The 18930-nt window shown below is 44.9% G+C and overlaps 1 protein-coding gene across 3 annotated transcripts in view; it reads left to right on the forward strand.

Moving 5' to 3' along the window:
- The window catches only part of FGF12 (fibroblast growth factor 12), a 221053-nt gene that overhangs the window by 146098 nt on the left and 56025 nt on the right, over positions 1-18930 (forward strand). For all 3 annotated transcript variants that reach the window (XM_048314024.1, XM_048314025.1, XM_048314023.1), the window contains one exon: positions 3693-3796. In XM_048314024.1, coding sequence (XP_048169981.1) covers positions 3693-3796 — 104 coding nt within the window. The remainder of the gene's footprint in view (positions 1-3692; positions 3797-18930) is intronic.

Genomic DNA, 18930 nt, shown 5'->3' on the forward strand with positions numbered 1-18930 from the left:
TGGGACATCTGTTCCTTCTGCCATGCCGTTAGAGACATGCCATCTCAGTGTAAGCAAGGGGGCACATTCTCTGGTTGCTGGCATTGTGGTATGTGAAGAGTTTTCTTCCCACTGGAGTGCGTTTTCATGGTGTATGAGGCTCCTGTTTGTGTTCTCAGGGTGATGTATGAACCCCGTCTTGGGGCAGTATCCTTTCCTTCCAGCTCCACTGATCTCAAATGGCCTTTCAGAGCTCACTGCTGCTGTCAGTGCTTGCATTATTACTGCTTTTCCGTGGGCTGAGCAGGATAATGCCCCTTCATTAGAGCAAGTGGCCTTCCTTGTCTGCCTACATAATCCTGCTGAACATCTGAAAATCCTTGGCAAACGGACAGTACAGAAAGGATAGGTGAACTGGACTGACCAGGTCGAAACAGCCCAGCATATCTAGGATATTGCTTGGGGCTTTCCAGCCAGAAGCACAAAAAGATTAAGGAGGCTTGCATTTCAGCATCCCACTTGGGTTATCTTCAGCTGTGCAGAGCCTTGTCCAGTTCTTCCAGGAATGAGCTATTCCATAACCTCTCATGTTCCAATGCTGCACTATTCTCCTTGCAGAGAATTTTCTTCATCCAGTCTTCATTTCTGTTTGAGGCTTTTGTTTAGTGCCTCTTCTCCTTTCATTGTGTTCCTCTGAGAAGAATCTGTCTGCGGCTTTCCTTTCTTTGAGCTAAGCAAATGCAGTTCCCTCTGTTTCTTCTTTCATATGTGTTGCACCAGAGCCTCTTGATCGTCTCAGCAGCTTTCCCCACTCCCCTCAGGGTCTTAATCCTCACCACCTCATGGTGCGCTGAGGCTGCTGTTGCCCGTTGCATCTTCCATTAGTTCTTGTTATTCACGTGTAACACAAATGTCTTGCTCGAGAACAAATCACCTGTTACAGATGAGTTTAGCTCCTCTGACTTACTACTGTTTAAAGCTGAGCATATGTACCACACCTTTTATAGGGCAGATCTTGCCTCACTTCCATTTCTGTAGAGAACTTAGGCCCATAGTGAAACATGCATTCAGAATTTAGCTGATAAATTACCATAACATAACAGTGACAACATACTCGTGGGTTTAGGACTGGAGTGTGCTAGAAGTAGTAGGGTCAGGCGTAAATACTGCTAGTTGAAGATGGTAAGATGTAATGGAAGAAAAGGGGCACAAATATTCAACATTTTCAGGTTTTATTTCCTTTTGCCCATGGGGTAAAAGAGCATGTCCCTTCCATGAAACAGCAGATGGCACAAGATATGTGCCATTTGCATTTGAGAAACAGTTTTAAAAGCAGTTTTTAATTTTTCTGTTTTTCACATCAGCACACCCAGTGTCCAATTCTATTCTACCACAGCTAGTCCTCTTTCCCATTTTCAAATCTGGTGATTCAAATGAATCAGAATTTTTTTTCCTGACAAAGAATGAGACATCTTGCTTTTGAGGTTGATTGAGGGGTTCCCCCCCCTGTTTTTACATTCTTACAATAAAGCTTATAAGCTTTTAAATCTCTTCTAAACCAAGATGAAATACTTATTTGGAAGCATGATAATAAAAGGTATCAACTTCTATGAAGGTATTTCTAGATTTGAGTGCAGACATAGCTCTGGGAATTTACAAAATCTTGATTGACCCAAACTGCTGGTTTTTTTAATAGAGGAAGATACTTGCTTTCTAAGACTTTTGGTTGCCAGTTGCCTATGTCAGCTTTGTGTCCCTGTGCTTGCCTGCCCACTTGCTCCCCTGCATTTGAGGAGATGCTCTGCCATGATGATGGGTGCAGCAGGGAGTTTGGGAACTGGCAGTGGTCCTCCTGCTGTAGCATAGCACTGTAGTATTGTTCCTGTGCTCCCTTTGCATGTAGAGGTGGAAAGAGATTTGGAAACATGTGGATGCTTCCAAGTGGAACTTCGCAACCACTAATTCTGAGTGTTATCACCTTGCTGCCTAATGAATGCTTTGAACAATCTGTCACAAGTTTTCTATGCAAGACAAATTGGCTGTAAGAAATGAGTGATGATGCCCATTTTGTTTCATTATTAGCCATAATATGCTCTATTTTTCAGTAGGGGGAAGAAATAGGGAAGGGGAATTGCTTATAGACTTGTTAATTGCAGAAGGTTTTAGACCTTTGTGGTAGGGAGAAAGGGATAGGTAACACTTTTAATGCTGAGTAGTTGCTCTGGGGTGTGTTTGCCTTGTCTAGGGACAGTAGCAGAGTAGCACTGTCCTTGACTCCAATTACTCACAGACCAATACTCAGGCTGGACCGCATTTGCCATACACATCTGTTGACATTCTCCCCCAGAAACACAAATACAGGCACTGGATTTGATAAGCCTTCAGCACGTGCTTTGATGTTTTACTGAATATGGTGCTTAAAAGCACAAGAAGGAGCTGAGAGTAGGGTTTTTTTCACTAGACTTGAGGTGCCTCCATTTTGGGGAGCTCATTGAGGGGAGTCCTCCAGTCTTCCTTGGGAATTAAGTGAAGAAAAAAATTATATTCATGTGTGCTGGAATTTATGGATCGTGTTTTGGAGACAACCTTGAAACCAGCTCAGCCAAGACACCTGGTAGATGTCCTGAGCAAAGTGGCATTTCATATTCTTGTTTCAGGGCTGTTGCGTGGGAAGATACCTTGAGCGAAGTATTTCCACTGTGTTTGTGCTTGTATTTCTGCCTGACCCTGTGCCCATCATTCCGTATCTTCAGCTTCCTGGGATGAGTTCTAGTTAGCTCTTTGTAAGCTGAAGCACAAGGGATCTGGCAACATCTAAATACTCTTGATCTATGAATCTCAGTAGAAACAAAGCTGTGCTAATGCTTCAGTGCTCAGTCTGTCAGTGGTAATAATAGTCTCTTCTTTGAGCCCATGCTGTTAGAAATGTAGGAAAGCCTGACAGTACATTAATGTATATACTCATAGGAAGGGTCTTTCAATGAGATACACGGTCTGCTGGGTGGGAATCAAGCAATAAAGTAATTAACCAGGAGGAAGTGGTTGCAATGCTTTAATCAGAAGGACTGCAGTAAAACTGAATAATGAAAGATCTTGTCCTCTTCTGTCCTCTCCAGTGCTGCTCCTGAATGGGGAGCAGTGCTGAAGTCCTGGAGTGGAGCACTATTTCTTGAGTTTCTTCATTCCCTTGACAGTCCAGGATCACATGGGCAAACACACAGTCAAGTTAATTTGCATCTTTCTGGCTGTGGTCACTGTCTGTGTACTCTTTTAGCATATGGCAAATACAGGAAAGTGTGATTAGGCTTAAATGTGTTTCAGGGTGAGCTAAACTGAGTTGTGTTGTGTTTGCCACAGGCAAAGTCCTGTATATGTGCAGTTACCTTGGCTCAGCTGGCCCTCAGAAAGCCATCACGATGCACTCACTTGGGAGCACAGATGAGCCCTTGGCATTGCAAAGGCAGTGATCAGACAGACTGATGGGTATGTTAAGGCATTTGGGAGGCAGCCAAACCCAGTACTTACAAACATTTCCTGTCACCATCAGCTCCATGGCTGCAGTCCTTCCCTGTGGCTGGAAGCAGGATGGTTGATTCTAGTTCAGTCTCTTTTGTGAAGAGGCAGGAGTGGGGTGGGCTGGCCCTGGGGCAAAAGCAGCAGTGGCCATGCAGGGTGATGTGTCCATAACATTTGCTTTTCTTTTCCTTCCACAGCCCTTTTCAATCTAATTCCTGTGGGTCTTCGCGTGGTGGCAATCCAAGGGGTGAAGGCAGGTCTATACGTTGCCATGAACGCTGAGGGATATCTCTACAGCTCAGTAAGTACTTTGCACTGTTGGGCTCCTGGAGTGCCTTGGTTTTGTGGGTGGGAGGAAGCAGGCTGCGCTGGGACTTCCAGCTTTTTCTGAAAACAGTCACATATCAGCAAACCTTTAAAAGCAAGAGCAGCGGGAGCTGGTGCAAGGCCGTGCAATATTCACTTTAAAGTGTCTCCACAGAGAACTGTGGCAATAATTCCTGACCTGTGAAGATACACTTTCTGTTCCTTTGAGTACATACTTAACGTAGGTCACGTTGTAGAGGAGGTTGTGTAGAGTTGGTCATACTCTGATTTCACATTTGTGAAATGGCATGGACTCAATGGGATTGCTTCTGAATTGCACCCAGATACCTGGTCATAGGTGGTGCCCCAATGGGTCATATTCTGCTTTTGACTGCAGTGTAAATCCACAGCAATACCCTGACTCCTTTCAAAGGGTTCTGGACTATTCTGTTGGCAGAAGTTCCCTGTATTTGTGTGGTCTTTTTAATGCACATAAAAGATAAGTGCAGCAGTTTTTGCCGACTAATTCCCTTATAACTTTCTTAGATGACATGAAAGGGCATGAGGTTATTCATAAGATTCTCATTTAAAGTAAGTAATTGATTTTCACAGTGAATAATTGATTTGGTGATTTATTAAATATGGCAGCCCTTTGCCAGAATTTTTATGCTTCAAATAACTTTGTTCTAGTTCTACATAGTAAAAAGTGATAGTTAATAATACACTTCTCATTTCTGTAGTTATGATAGCTTTACAGTGTATAGCCAGATTCTTATCTTGTCTGCCTTTGTGTAAGTTTACAGTGCAGCAATTCTGCTTTTGTCTGGGCACTTACTTTGCTTTAAAAGTGTATGTGAGCATGGAGATGGGACCACTGAAAAGACAGCAGTTGGGGTTGCTCTATGCAATTTTTCTGTCTTCCATCTTTTTTCCTGGTCAGTTTTATACCACTAAATGATTGGGATTTACCCTTTTCCCTTGAGATGTAACAAGGCTCTGTCTCCCCAGCAGCTCAGGGTAGAAAACAAGTGGATGTGTTAGTATGCCTGGCGAGATAGGTCTCAAAACTGGCTGCTTGTCAAGAAGAGACAGAGATCAATCTGGATTTCTGTGGATGCCAGACGCTTCCTGTTCTTTCATAGCCCAGTAAACATAATTGACTGCTTCTAAATAAATTAAATTGCTTTACTAACAATGAAAACTTCCTCTTTTTGTAAAGCTGTCAGAGTCCTAAAGGTAATACCAAGCATGGTGTGGTACTGCGTTGTTGTGCATGTGTCCCTCTGGGTACATTGTCAGGGGCTCAGGACTGCTGCTTTGCCCTGTTTGTGCAGTGCAGAACAGGGTTCTGGCCCAGTGCTGAGGCTCCTTGTACCACCAGTGTCCTGTAAATGAGGATTGCAGGAAATCAGAGTGTGTCACAGAGCCACAGCCAGCCAACAGGGTCTTCTTGGACCAATGAGTGGTCATTATTTTCTGAACAAATAGTGCAGGGGAGGGAAAGGTGTGGGTCTTGGGCAAAAGAAGAAACAGAGAGTTGGAAAAATGATGTTTGACAGCTGAAAGACTAGAGAAGATGCAGAGAAAAAGTATCTCTTTCTAGTAGTAGTGAGACACGATATAAAGGGTGGGAGGGACACACCAAGAGGTGGTAGTCGGCAGGAAGACCATGTTGTTCAGGAAGCACATCTGTTAGTCATTTCAAGGATCCTAAAAGGCACCAGATCACACATGTATTCAAGTGAGGGTGCTTTAATGGGGCCTGCTTATTTCCAACAAGTGTGCCTGTCTTGAGTAGGAAGGTTAATCAGGGAAGGCTGATGGGGAAGGATGCACTGTGATGGCTGGTGGCTAAAGAAGTGAACCTCGTAATATGCCACAGCTTGATGGCATTGAGCTCTGTCTGAGCTAGTAAGAGTGAAACTGTTCATTTTATCAATGGGATCCAAGGTTTCTGCTTGCAGTAAAAGGGTGATACTGGACTGTTTCTACTCCAGGGTGATGGAACTTTTTGGATATTTTCCTTCTGATGACTGGTGGCTCTGTCTTTGTCTTGCAGCAGTAAATTAATGAATTCACTGTGCTTGGGAGCAAACCCCAAGGCAAGAAAATAGAAAATTTGTGGTTAAAGTGTGTTAGGAGCAGGGAGTGTGGGTCAAACTCATTGTAAAGGACAAGGGATGAGATCAGGATGCCATGAAAGAACTGGATATGTCTGAGAAGAGCTCCACCTGTTCAGGCAGTCTCTTTTGGCTGCTGCAGCAGCTTTCCTTGTGGGGTGAGGGTCCCCAGGTTGTGCTGCCTGGACCTCATTGTTGACCACACCAAGGGACACATTGTCCCTGCTCTTTGCTTAGCAGACCCTAAACTACAGCTTTGCTCTCTCTGTGCATGTATGTGTCTTTTTTCACTAGCCTTTTTTGGGGGATTTCTGAAAAAATGGGTCAACATTCCCCACGGATATTATTCACTCACACAGACCAATTGATAAATGAATTGCTTGGGTGCCTTCCATGCTGCATGGAAGCCCTGCAAGGACTTCTTAGAACACCCTCAAGTCTAGGACTGGTTTTAGATAAAATTGTCCAGGGTAATGGGTTTTGTTTGTTTGTTTGTTTTTGGTTTGGTTTGGGGTTTTTCCCTCCTCTTGAACCCAGATTGATGCTGTAACTGAACATGTCATCGCTGTGGGTTTGTTTTGGTTTTGTTTTGTGGGGTTTTTTGATGATATTTAATCTCTCTGTGACAGCTGAGGTCTTGGCTGACATCTTCTGCCCTGGATCAAACCACAGGCTGTTATCAGCCTGGTCTTAGGGATGGTTTGTGCCAGCTCCTGAGTTTGGGCCAATGGGCTCTTGAATGAATGGGCTTAGAATAACCAGCCCCTGGAAAAAGTCTTTCTGGTGTTGATTAGCACAGAAGTAGGGCTGAGTAGAGTCCTCTAAAGCCAAACATGGTGAGACAGCATTTTGAGGAAACATGCGAGACTTTCTGATGGGCTCGGCTACATTGATACCTTCAGCAATGAGTTTCCTCATCCCTACCTCATTTGTTCAGGTAGGGATAGTGTGAGGTTGGGTTGCTGGGTTGAAGCCAACCATATATTCCTAGCCAGCTTTAGAGGCCTAAATTTATTAGATGCTAAACCTTCTTTGTTTGGGAAGCAGCTGTTGGGACTTGTGCATTGTTTACTTACACAAGATACCTGATTTTGTTTCCCCCAGACTAAGTTATTGCTGTCTCTGAGGTCGACATGGGAATTAGGTAATAAGTAGACAAGAAAGTCATGTTTTGGTTGGAGGCATCCTGCTTTGCAGAAAGTAGGATGCAAGCCACTGTCTGCATAGCAAGCTTGCAGAGTCATAGGTTTGTTCACTTTTGATTTCCTGTAATGTACAGCGGCTCTGAATTCCCCGATGGTGCACAAAGGTTTCAGTCAGCACCTGTTCTGGGGAGGGGCATGACTCTCTGGAAGACCCACTGTTAGCATTTGATGGCAAAGTAAAAATGCACAGAATGAATGAAGGGCAATGGGTATAACTTGTCTGTGGTGCCTCAGCACTTGGGAAACTGAGACCAAGGGCTGGTTGTTGCACAGGATTCAGAAACATGGAATAAAGAGGTCTGTCCCACTCCAGTGAGTTTACAGCCTAATCATAACGGGAGAAGACACAGAACATGCTCTCCTGTCTGTCTGGAGTTAATAGTTCCACCAGAAAATTAATTCCCACTCCTGTGTAACTTTTCTTTGTGAAGTTTCTCTCCTTGGTTCCCATCTTACCCTCTATTATGACTGCAACAACTCACAGGGGCATGGGAAAGGGACTGTCTGTGAATTGTCTGGCTGGGAGGCAAACCTGGTTCTCCTGGAGCAAATCTTTGTCATGGGGCTGTAGAGTCTCCACAGGTCCACCCAATCACTCCAAGTACACTGAAAGTGCAGCTCTCAATATGATGATATGTATAATTCAGTGGCATTGCAGCTGGGATTGGTTTTGCCCCAAGTGCAAAACACTTCTCTTCTAAAATGTATTGCTCTCAGATATTCCTTGTTGTTCAGCTCAGAGTTCTAATTATTTTTTAAATGGCAAATTGTGATACATAATTTATTGGGAAGACTTAGAAAACACTAGCAGAGATAGAGAATATAGAGGAAAAAAAAATGGGTCGCTTACAAGAGCTCACTATGGTTTTTCAGTATAAACCTGTGAGTTTGAAATGCTGAAATTAGAGCCTGAATCACTTCGAAGATTCCTGCTAATAAGGGAATGATTAAAAAAAAAAATCTAAGCAGCATTGAGAAAACCCCAGTCACGCTAAAAGCTTAGTGTGTCTTTCCATTTTCTTTTCCTCTCCTTCTTTTCTGCTTTATCATTTTGCATAATAAACACGTCTTGCATAAGAACAAACAAGCATCTGGGGAAGTATGTATGTTAACCGTATTTTTAATCTGCTTGCAATGCTATAACTATTTTGCTACAACTCCTCTAGGGTTGCTGCACTCCTGTTTACATCACTCCAGGGTCAGGGGCTGGAATCAATAATGTTGCATTCTCTCCCCTGATAGGCTTGGGGCGTTAAACCCGCTCCTGCCAATGCTGTTTCTTTAATCCCCGTTTGACTCCTGTGGTACTAGTTGATTTGGTCAGAAGTACAGTTAGGCCAGGCAACTATCCTGGACATTTTGCAAGTCATACAAGAAAGCACACTTGCTGGGGGAATTCCCTAGTTTACATGCCTCATTAGGGAGCCAGGTCAGTGGAGAGAGAGAGAAATGTCTCCAAAGGCAAAGCACAGCTGGAGACCAATGTAATGTGCTTTTAATTTCTCTCCAGAGTATCTGCTTTTCTTCCCTGGCTGTTTAAAGGGGCTCGCTGAATGAAGGTATTAACTGGGAGATATAAAACTTCTCCTGTTTCCTGACTTATTCATAGATATGGAAACAAAATTGATACTCAAGGAAGCAGCTGTCCTAAGAAGAGCCAGCCCCTGGGAGCAGATTCCTGCCTTGCATCAAATGTTCCTGAAGTTCAGCTCCTGGCAGGCACCCTGGCATGCCACCCTTGTAGCGTGGAAACTTGTAAATACAGCTGTCCTTAATAAAGAGGTCCCTTTTCTGCTGCTGAGTTGCTGCCATCCATGTTGTTCTGCTCATAAGGTGAGGAGAGTGGCACAGTGAAATTCTGTGGCTTTTAGGGAGCAGGTTTCTCATCTGGTATCTTGTTGAAGTACCTGTATTCCCTGAACTTACCAGCGCAGCACCATGGTGCGGCTCCCTCAAGGAGGGGTGGGACTGTGTGCCCCTTGTATTCACATCTGGGGTGAGTTAGATCAGACTTCACTGTTCAAGCAAGAGACCTTCAGAGGACAAAATCAGTACCAGCAGGGCCTAATCCTGCTTTTCTAGCTGCTGTTACCTTGTCTTATCTGATAGCAATACAAATTATAAAGGATAAGTAAGCTTCAATAGAGATACTTCTCGTAGCCTTAGTTGCACAGGTTATTTAGGAACCTGAAATGATCTACCTAACACCAGCTGGAGGAGCAGGGATGGGTTGTTCTCCTTTGTGAGCAGTGGTCTGTCGGTGCTGGGATGCATTATGATCTTTTGTTGAAATTTCATTTTGGAAGAAAATGGGGGGAAAATGCTCCAGTCAGAGGTGCTGACTCATCTCATTTTGATGTTTCCCCAAAGAAACATTACAGATTCCCATTTTGAAAGAACTTTAGAGTGGTTTATATTGCCTTATCATTCCTAATGAAATCAGAACAAAATGTTTAGATTTTGGTGGAGCATCTTGATCCCACATGATTGCCTTGAAATTTGGAGGGAGGGTAGAACACTGGCAGGGAGGGGTTGCTGTAAATTAAAGTGAAGGCAAGAGTAGAAATCAGAGATGAATCAGTGGAGGCTGCCATATTCTGCACAGTGTTTCTTTTGCTGATTTCCTTGAGGCCAGACAGGCATAACCACGGATAAGCAGGTAGGCAAAGCCTTTGGAGCAGGTGCTAGGCAGCAGTAGTGTTGCATAGAACTTGCCCGTTTTTGTCCTGTGTGTTGTGTGTGATCAGTTAACCACTCTAGGGGAAATGATGAGGTTAAAGCAGAACAGTCAATGGCAATACAGTGTTTGAGTTGGATTTTGGAAGGAAACTCTTAACACATGTCTAGACTGAGGGCAGGACAGTGTGCGGTGAAGCCTCTGTTTAGCAGAAATGATGTGCAAGTGGAGCATTTATCCCAGCAGGTAAAAATCAAAAGATGACTGTCAAAATGTCCTTCTGGAGATGCATTTACAGCAGAAATCCCTTTCATTGCCATTCCTTTGCATCCTGCTAGCTGGGGGATGCAAGACTGACTGATAACTGAGCTTCTCTCTCTGCTACCTGCCTAGTATTTGGCTTTTCCTAAAATTCTCTAGGCTGCTTTGCTTGTTTTTAACACCATTTATCCAGTGTCTATTTTAAAATTAATTTATTGTCAAATAATTTGTCTTTTGTCTGTTTTCCAGAAGCAAAACCTAGAGAGAACTCCAGGATATCCAGGGTTACAGTGGGACTATCACTGACACTTTATTTTGTAGTGGAGGGAGGACAAATATTGTCCTTCCTGGGTCCAGGACACTGATACGAAGAGAAACAAGGAAAGTTTTGAGTGAGGCTATGTTTGACTGAGGTCAGGTGTGTATTAATGAAATTATTTGGATCTCCTTTCTAATCATACCAAACTCAAATACAGAATGGGTAAAACTAGGAAGTGGTTTGCCTTTGCCAAACAGTGACTAACAGCTCTGGAGGTGAAAGCTGGAGAGAGGCTAAAAAACCCAAGGAAGAAACTTTACTGACTGTGTGCATGTAATTATAACTGGGAGCCAAGTGATAGAAAACTTCTGAAATGGGAAACATTGAGTTGTAATGCAGTTTTCCAAGGAAAAGGAAGAGAGACAGTCCCTGGGCTATTTCAAGCCAGACTAGCTGGAACAGTGGGGAATGTAGGGTACTGTAGCAGAAAGGCCTGGGTGGGAGCCTGAACTATCCCTGCTTTTCTGTCAAAGGGTGATGTCCTGACTAAGCATCTGCAAAACAAAAATAACTTTATTGAGGTCTCTGAATCATGGGAACTCAATTCAGGTACTATAAATTCTTGTTATCATGGATCCCAAGATACAGGGCTGGCTTCTGGCACAGGACCCCCCTGAAACTGGTGAAGTAGACATGCATAGCAGGAGTTACGAACCTGGCCTGAAATGTGCGTGTACAAGATCTAGTTCAGGGAAGTGCTGGAATTGCACCTTGGTGCTTTTGTGAATCTGTGTTCCCTGATGACCCCTGTCCCAGGGACGGAGGCTATGGGGATTACCAGCCTCTTCCAGTTGCCTCATTTGGCATCTTTCTGAATGAGACACTCCATGCTGCAAGGAAAACTCCGAATCTACCCATCTTCTCTTGCAGGGCATCCATCCTTGAAAGGATGCACAGGGTGGAAGGGGTCTGTGTGTGCTGCTATCCCTGCTCTGATGTGTTATGAGGTGGTGTGTGCTGACAAACGTGCTCGGCTCTGCAGAGGTGTGGGATGGCCAGCGAGCTGTGGCAGGAGCCTGCGAGCTGTGTGCGAGCGGGGAGGAGCTCAGGGGCACCTTGCCAGCAGCATTGCCCAAAGGCAGCAGAGCAGGAAGGCAGGACACAGCTCTGGATCTGCTCCAGGGCCTCCTGAGCCTCGCCTGGTCCTTGCATCTGGCCTCATGACATCTGAGGTGTGCCAGGGTGGCACTGCAAAGACTGTGTCCTGTGCATGCTGGCCCTGTGACAGGGCTTGGAGGGCACTGGGAAAGCAGCCTGCAGCAGAGGCAGGGCCTGTCCTGCTCACCCACCACAGCCACTGCCAGAGGGACTGACTTTTTTTAAAAAATATGCCCAACCCTTCTGGGAGACTGAAAATGTCAACCTTGAGGGGAAATGGCTGAGTGTGTCAGATCTGCTGGTTGTTTATTTCTAGGGCATTTAATTATATTAGTCAACTTGTAAATTTTGAATGAATGAATATCTGCTGTAACACCTGGGGTTTTTTCCATGGGTTTTTTTGCCTCTGGAATGGTACAGGGAGTTCTAGGATGGGGCCCACAGGGTTTTGAGATGATGCCACCCAACACCATGGGGACAGGCACATTCTTCAGAAGTCCTTGGTTCTTTAGGGCAGAAAGTTGACACAAGACAATCATTATTACAATAGAGGCTTTGCTTCACCCTGGACCTTCTGCAGAGCAGGTCAGTTTAGCAATCATCTCAAACCCTCTGCAGCACAGTTAGTTTAACTAATGTCCTGCAGAGCAGGTTGTTTCACACATTGACCTTTACCTGAGCTCAAACACATACAAGGCTCATTCACCCCAGCAGCTGGTCCTTGTCCTGCCCAGGAAGTTGTGACAGTGCAGGATAACAAGCAGGGCACTGCATGTGCTTGCCCATTCCTGTTTGTGCTGTCAGTAATTCCGATCAGCCTATGGGCTCGGGACCCCTTTAGAGAAGTGTTAGTTACCCAATGGCCGTGGTTCATGGCCACCAGCCTCACACAATGGTGCGGTGCAGGAGGGAGTAGAGGGTGTAATCATAGATGCAGGATTATGAGAAATTGGGGATTTTGAGAATTCCAGTACTAAAGTCATGGCCTCTTCTGCATCATGAATAAGAGCAGAAAATCCTCGCTTGGCTGGAGGCTGAGCCCAGACAGGATGATTCAGAGCAGAGTTTGGACTTGCAGCTTGGTCCTTCTTTACCAAACTTAAATGAAACACTCTCTGCTGCACCAGCAGTTGTTTTTAGACTGCTTGCAGGACTGGAGAACCAAGTAATCGTAGTTGGACTGCTACCCATTAGGCCCTTTATGGTGTATCATCACCTTTCTGCCTGCAATTAGGTTACATGCTTAATCTTTTGTGACTAATTTCATTTGCTTGCAGCAGGTTTGCTGTTCTTTAGTTAGAATTTCCTACAGCTTCTGCTGCTCACCTTAGTGCTGTCCTCCTTTTTCCTGTTCCTTAACCACTTCTTCTCACTCTCACATCAGTGTGTTTTGGATAACATACCCAAACCAGCAGATTTATCTTAGCATGTGCAAACTACGTATTCTTATGTGTGTGGCCTCCTCAACAGCTTTTGCTTGATTAAAAAGGGGACCTTCTTCCCTGCTGATGAACTAGGGATTGCATACTTTGTTGTGTGGAGGTGGCTACTCTTCTGTGGAAAAGCCTGACAAGCCCTGAAATGTTTAAATGCCATTAAATTAATTGTTCCTCTGTGAAATCACTCCCTCACACACACGTCACAGGTTAATACAGTGGTTCAATGTCTCAGCCATTGAGAAGGCAGTAAAGAGACTCTGAGGATGTCCTGCCACCTCCCACATACTGATGGTATCCAAGGGTACAGAGGAGCTGTGCTTTGGCAGCAGTGGTAGCCTTTCATGCAACTCTTCCCTATAAGTTAGCTGATTGCAGTAAGTTGAAAGTATTTTGGTATTCACAATGTGCTCCCTAATCCCCCAAATACATATCCATGCAGCAGCCCCCTGCTAAAAGCTTTCTGAAATGTGAACAACCCCTTGACATAAATCAGACGTGGCACAACGATGGTAAGTCCTTCTATCTCCTCACCACTTTCCTCCTGAGAAGACCAAAGGATTTCCTTCTCTTTATAAGACACTTCCTTGGTCAGCTGCTGAAGGCTGCACATCAAATGCATTATTGATAACAGCCCTTGGAAGTTGCATCCATACCTTACAGACTCCCAGATGCTGTCTGGAACACTGCAGAGGAATTACTGTAGCTGGACAAAGATTATCTGCTTCTTTCTAAAGCCCCTGAGATAGAAATCAGTATGAATCTCCTGCACAGCCTTTTCTCTCCCACCATTAAATCATTGTAAGCATGAAATAGAAGAGAAGAAAATAGAACCTCAGGGATTTTGAACAAGGCCATTGAGTGAGGAGGCACCAAGGAAGATAATGTCCAACTTTCTAGGTACTTGCAGAGTGAGATGAGGAGTGAGATTTAGCCTAATTCTGACATTCCCTCAAGCACAGTGGCCATGCTGTGCTGTTCCTTCCCACAGCAGGAATCTGAAGCAAGCAGGGGTTGAGAAGGGCAGTTCTTGGTGTTCCTGCTCAGTGTTCGAAGCCTGTGCACTCATGCCAGCCATGCCTTTAAAGTGACTTTCCTGCTTCTGGTGGCTTGAGTCCCTACATTGTCCCATATTGCTCTAAGTTGATTCATGTGCACTGCAGAGAGATTCCCCCCTTCCTCCTGAGGCTGGTGGTGGAGCTGGGGCGGCTTATGGGTTTTGAGCATTGGACTGTACTCGGTGCCAAGGAGAACCATCACCCTCTGCGGCTGGTGGCTGCTGTCTGTTCCCTGCAGCCCATTCTTCTGTACTGTGTCCATTCCCATGGCAATTAGGTGGCTGCACAGAGCCCCTTCTTTCCCAGTAGGGTAGAGCACACTGCTGGAAGAAGGATCTTTGCCAAGGATCCAGCCAGCTCAGGAGAAGAGTGCCATGCAGGTGTGCAGCAGCTGGGTTCCATAATGTTGGTTGTTGCCCTCCTAGTTCTTAGGAGAAAAAGTCTTACAGCTGTTACACTGGCTTGTCCAAAGCAACTTCCATCTTCTTGCACCTCTTACTACTGCTCTGGGCATTTTGGCTGGACAAAGCACTTCTTCTTGATTCTTCTGACATGCTGCAGAAGCTGTCGCTAAACAGCACTGGCTGTGCTGTCCTTAGAGATACTCTGTGTCTTTTTTACCTCCTCCTTGTCTATCTTCATAGAGGCTCACCACAATCTTGTCCACAGGAGATGTCTATGGTGTCCTGTAGACACCTGGTGTGATAGGAAGGCATCTATAAATGCTGAGCTTTTGCTTAGGGGAGAAAAAATACAAAGCACCTCTAAGAGCAGACTGTAGCTTGGCCAACCATGTTAAAATCTTCATAGTCCCGTTGCACTCAAGATTGTTTCTGGTTTAAACCCTGGCCCCCAGTTGATGATTTATTTTTACTGCCCACAGCAGAGTTTCCCCATGGATGCCAGAGATTCCCACCATACACTGGGCTGAGCAGGAAGGGAACAGAGCACAGGGAAGGACTCTCAAAGTGCTTGAGGTGAATTCAGTAATGGGTCATCTGGTGACACCTGCCAGTGTTGGACTGGGAGAACGAGTGAGAGCTCATGCTTAACATGGCTTTGGGTGGGAGACTGGGTGAGGGATGTGCTGTGTCACTCTAATGTCTGATGGGAGCACCACACAGATGCAGGACCCAGCCTGTGGCTGTCATGTCTGCTAGATAGAGAGTTGTTAAAATGCAATTCTTTTGCCTAAAGCTGTATCTATGACTGGCCTCCAGGGATGTGTGGGTTTGAAGGTGTCTGGATCATCTGGATCATTGACAGTGTGAGTAATTAACTTAGCTGGGGCTGTAGAGGCCAGTGAGGTAGGCTCAGAAAAGAATCTGTTATCACTTACCTGTGAGTTCCTCCTGGGCTCTCCCATGCTCTCTGATAATTTTCCACTCAAACTGGGAAACTTTGTCATGTAGTTAAGGAAACTGAGTATAGAGGAGTGATGTGATATGCCCAAGGTCAAGCGTGGAGACTGGATTAGGCCTTCTATTCTCCCTTATCCTAATGCTTTGCCTTAATCACAAGCTTTCTTTTGTATCACTGTGATTGTTTAGGGAACTGGTGCATCAGCAGCAGCACAACTTGTTTGTGTAGCATCTTGTGTCTGAGCAAATCAGTTTGCTTTCAAAGCTGTGCACTGTGTAGGCTGGGATTGCTTTTCCCTCTGTGTTCCCATTGCATTTCTTTTCTGGCTCCTCAGCATTTATGTCCCTAGCAATCATCATTGAGGATAATGGGAGCAGGCAAAAGAACCACAGGAGAGTCATCCTTTGCCAGCCATCTTCCCTTGCACATCTTAATACCATATGTCAAGCGCAGTTGCTCAGGGCTCCACAGATATCTCTTTTTCAGCCACTCAAGGAGCTGGGGTTGTTTATGGTGTCGGCCTCACAAGATGGCAGGTGGAGAATTGGAAACTGCTCCTGAGAAGCTCAGGATTGCAGCAGTGCTCTGAAAAGAAACACTTGGTATGTGCTGATGCCCCCAGGAGCTGAACAGCCAGGTCTTACAAGAAAACTGACTGCAGTAACAAAAGCAGGCATGGGTTTTCAGATAGCTTAAAGCCCTGCTTTCAGAGGTATTGAGCACCCAGTACATCCCCTTGCTCTCACTGAGATGAAAATAAGGGAGGCCCTTGCGGGTGCATTTAACTCAGTGTCCACCTCCAGTGAGTGCCACTCCCAGTGACAGCTGGAAGAAACCAGTAACAGAGACAGTAAGATAGCGAGCTCTCTGATGTGCAGAAATACTTGTTTTCTCAGAGCTAGGTTGAGTTCTATAAACCATCCAGGTGGCTTGCTGGGCGATCTGTCCAGAATTCACAGAGCTTCAGCAGTGCTTTACAGTGCTGTTATGGTGCCATACACTGTGTCATTCCTTCTCCAGGGCATCTCGTGCCATCAGATCATGACCAGACACTCAGTGAGAACTGTGGGACAACTCTGCACTGGTGATTTTGCTTGGAGGTGGATTGGGTGGGACTCAACAGAAAATACTATTCCATAGGGTTTTTTCAGTGGTGGAAGCATGGCTGTAAAGCATCACATAACAAGGCAATCAATAGTGGAAGGACCAGCCCAATTTCTGTGGTATTGAGGGATATATTTTAGTGTCTGCTGTCACTACCACTGGCTTATACCTAGAGCAAACCAGCTGGTATTCATGGTATTCATTAGAAAACTGAGATGAGTGTATTTATTGCAGAATCCCTGAGACTGGTCTGCTCAGTCTTTGGGTAATGTCCAGTGAATGGGTGCATGCTCATGCCACTGTACATATGGAAGACCAATTCCTTTTTGAGGCATCAGAGTATGAATTTTCAGCGAATGTTCTTTGTTAATAGTGGTTGATGGTTTTGGTGAATAAATGGTAATTGATTAGAAATAGTGCCTGCTTTGGAAACTGAAACTCATCATGTCTTTCTGGGATGTAATAGCAAGATTGGCTTGTCTACCAGAAAGTTCCAAGTGTTTTCCAGAAAAAGGAGAGAATTACCCACTTTTCTACACAAGAAAGGAGAGGTGTGGAAAAGGGAAAGGTGCCTGTTGGCCACACTTCGGTTTGTAATGCCTTGGTGGCAAAGCACCCAGGCTCCCATAGCCTCAGTTTCTTGCATGATATGGGCTAATTTCAAGTAGTCTGTAAAATTTTTCTGCATCCCCATAGAAGTGTTTCCCACTAGATTCCAAGTGTGAATGTCTCAAACTTCCATGGTGCAATAATCTCCATTTTTGTAAGGAACTCTGAGAGACAATTTATTAAAGGTTTAACAAAGTATTTTATACTTTCTTGCATCTCCAGGAGTTTCTTGCAAATAAATTCTTTGTGAAAGTTTATTATTCAAATTTGGAGGGAGGGAAGGAAATCAATTTCCTCCTTCAAAACTGCATTTTTTCACTTTTCTATTTGCTTATCACTCTCTGCCTTGCCAGGATTATTCTAATCAGATTTCACATATAAAAAAAAACCAATAACATAAAAATAATTCTCCTCTTTCAAGTCTTTGTGAGGCTTAAGTAAATTAAGACATTGATCAGATTCTGCTCCCTGTTGAAGCTGTGAATACAAGGGAGAGTACCTGTTGTGACTGGGGAAAGGATTGTGTCTGATGTGTGTTTTTCATCTTCAGAAGGAAGGATTGAAGTCAGGCTCGTGCCTGGGGGTTATTTGGTTAAACCTGTATTTCAGGTAGCAGCTGGGATTTGGACCTGCAAGCCACATGGCCACAATCCAACCCAAAGGGGACAAATGGCAGAGAAGAGATGCTTGTGTGGCTGCAGGTTGTGCTGCAGGAAGCTGCTCCAGCAACCAGACCTTCCAGGCTGTGCTTAACCACCACCTCTTGCATTGAGCTGTTGGAAAGGGGAACCAAGTGTCCAAATTGCTCGAGTCATTTTGCAAGTCTGTCCTCAGCCTAATGCACCAAAACGTCAGCCTGTAGCAAAGCCAGCACAGCTTCTCTGCATACAGCTTATTTCTGGTTTGGCAGCTGTTTGGGAACTTTGTTTGCTGTACATGTCAAGAGTGATAGTGCTCCTATGGGTGCTGTGACCTTGAGCATCCTTTCATTCTTCCTCAGTAAGCTCATTACAAGCTCCTAAATCGTCATTAGGGATTTGCCATGAGCTAAAATGAAAGTGTCTTTCTGTAAATACTGCCACAATGAAGTACATTCACCTCTCAGATGAGGTCTGGGCTTGTGGGCTTGGTGGAGAAAGGCCACTCTGATACCAGTTTTGGCTCCTTGTATGACAATCTACGTTTTTATTGAGTTTGACAAGGAATAACTGTATATTACATAGATCCTCAGAAGGTTCCATAGGGACCTTCCTGATAGTGGCCAAAAGGTGTGGATGAGTGTTTATACTCAGCCTGGAAGAAGACAATGCACAGGCTCCTGGCTGTGGTAGTTTTTCTTGGAAGTCCCAGGCGCACAAAGTTCGGTACTACTATTTAGTAATAAAACAGGCCTGCAGTCAACATTTTAAAAAAATGTTGTGTCCTTCTTTGCAGATGGGAGTTTTGTATTTAGCGTGCTAATAGGGCAGTCTGTAGGGTTCAGCTCCCTGTTCTCCCACAAATACCTTGCCTTGACTTGATGATTCAGTTCAATTGTCTAAACCTCGACATTCCTCTCCCTCTGCAATGTGCCAGCATCCCCTGCCTGGCTTCCACAAGACCATGGATCTCCCTTAGGACCTGCGTCCTACCTGCCAGCCCTCTGCGTGTCTTGCATGCCCCAGGACATCTTAGATGGCACTGGAAACCTATGTTAAGGCAACTAGATCGAGCCCTTAATCTCTCTGCCTCAGCTGCTCATCAGTATGATGGAGATAAGGTTCCTTTCTTCCTCCCACAGAGACAGTGTGGAGATAAGCGTGTTGCTGATTGACAGGCACTTGGATGCTGTGGTAAGGGCACTGTGTAAGAGCTTGAGTAGATAAGAGGGGGACTACATG

This window comes from Corvus hawaiiensis, chromosome 10 (genome assembly GCF_020740725.1).
Source record: "Corvus hawaiiensis isolate bCorHaw1 chromosome 10, bCorHaw1.pri.cur, whole genome shotgun sequence".
In the NCBI taxonomy this organism is placed as follows: domain Eukaryota; kingdom Metazoa; phylum Chordata; class Aves; order Passeriformes; family Corvidae; genus Corvus; species Corvus hawaiiensis.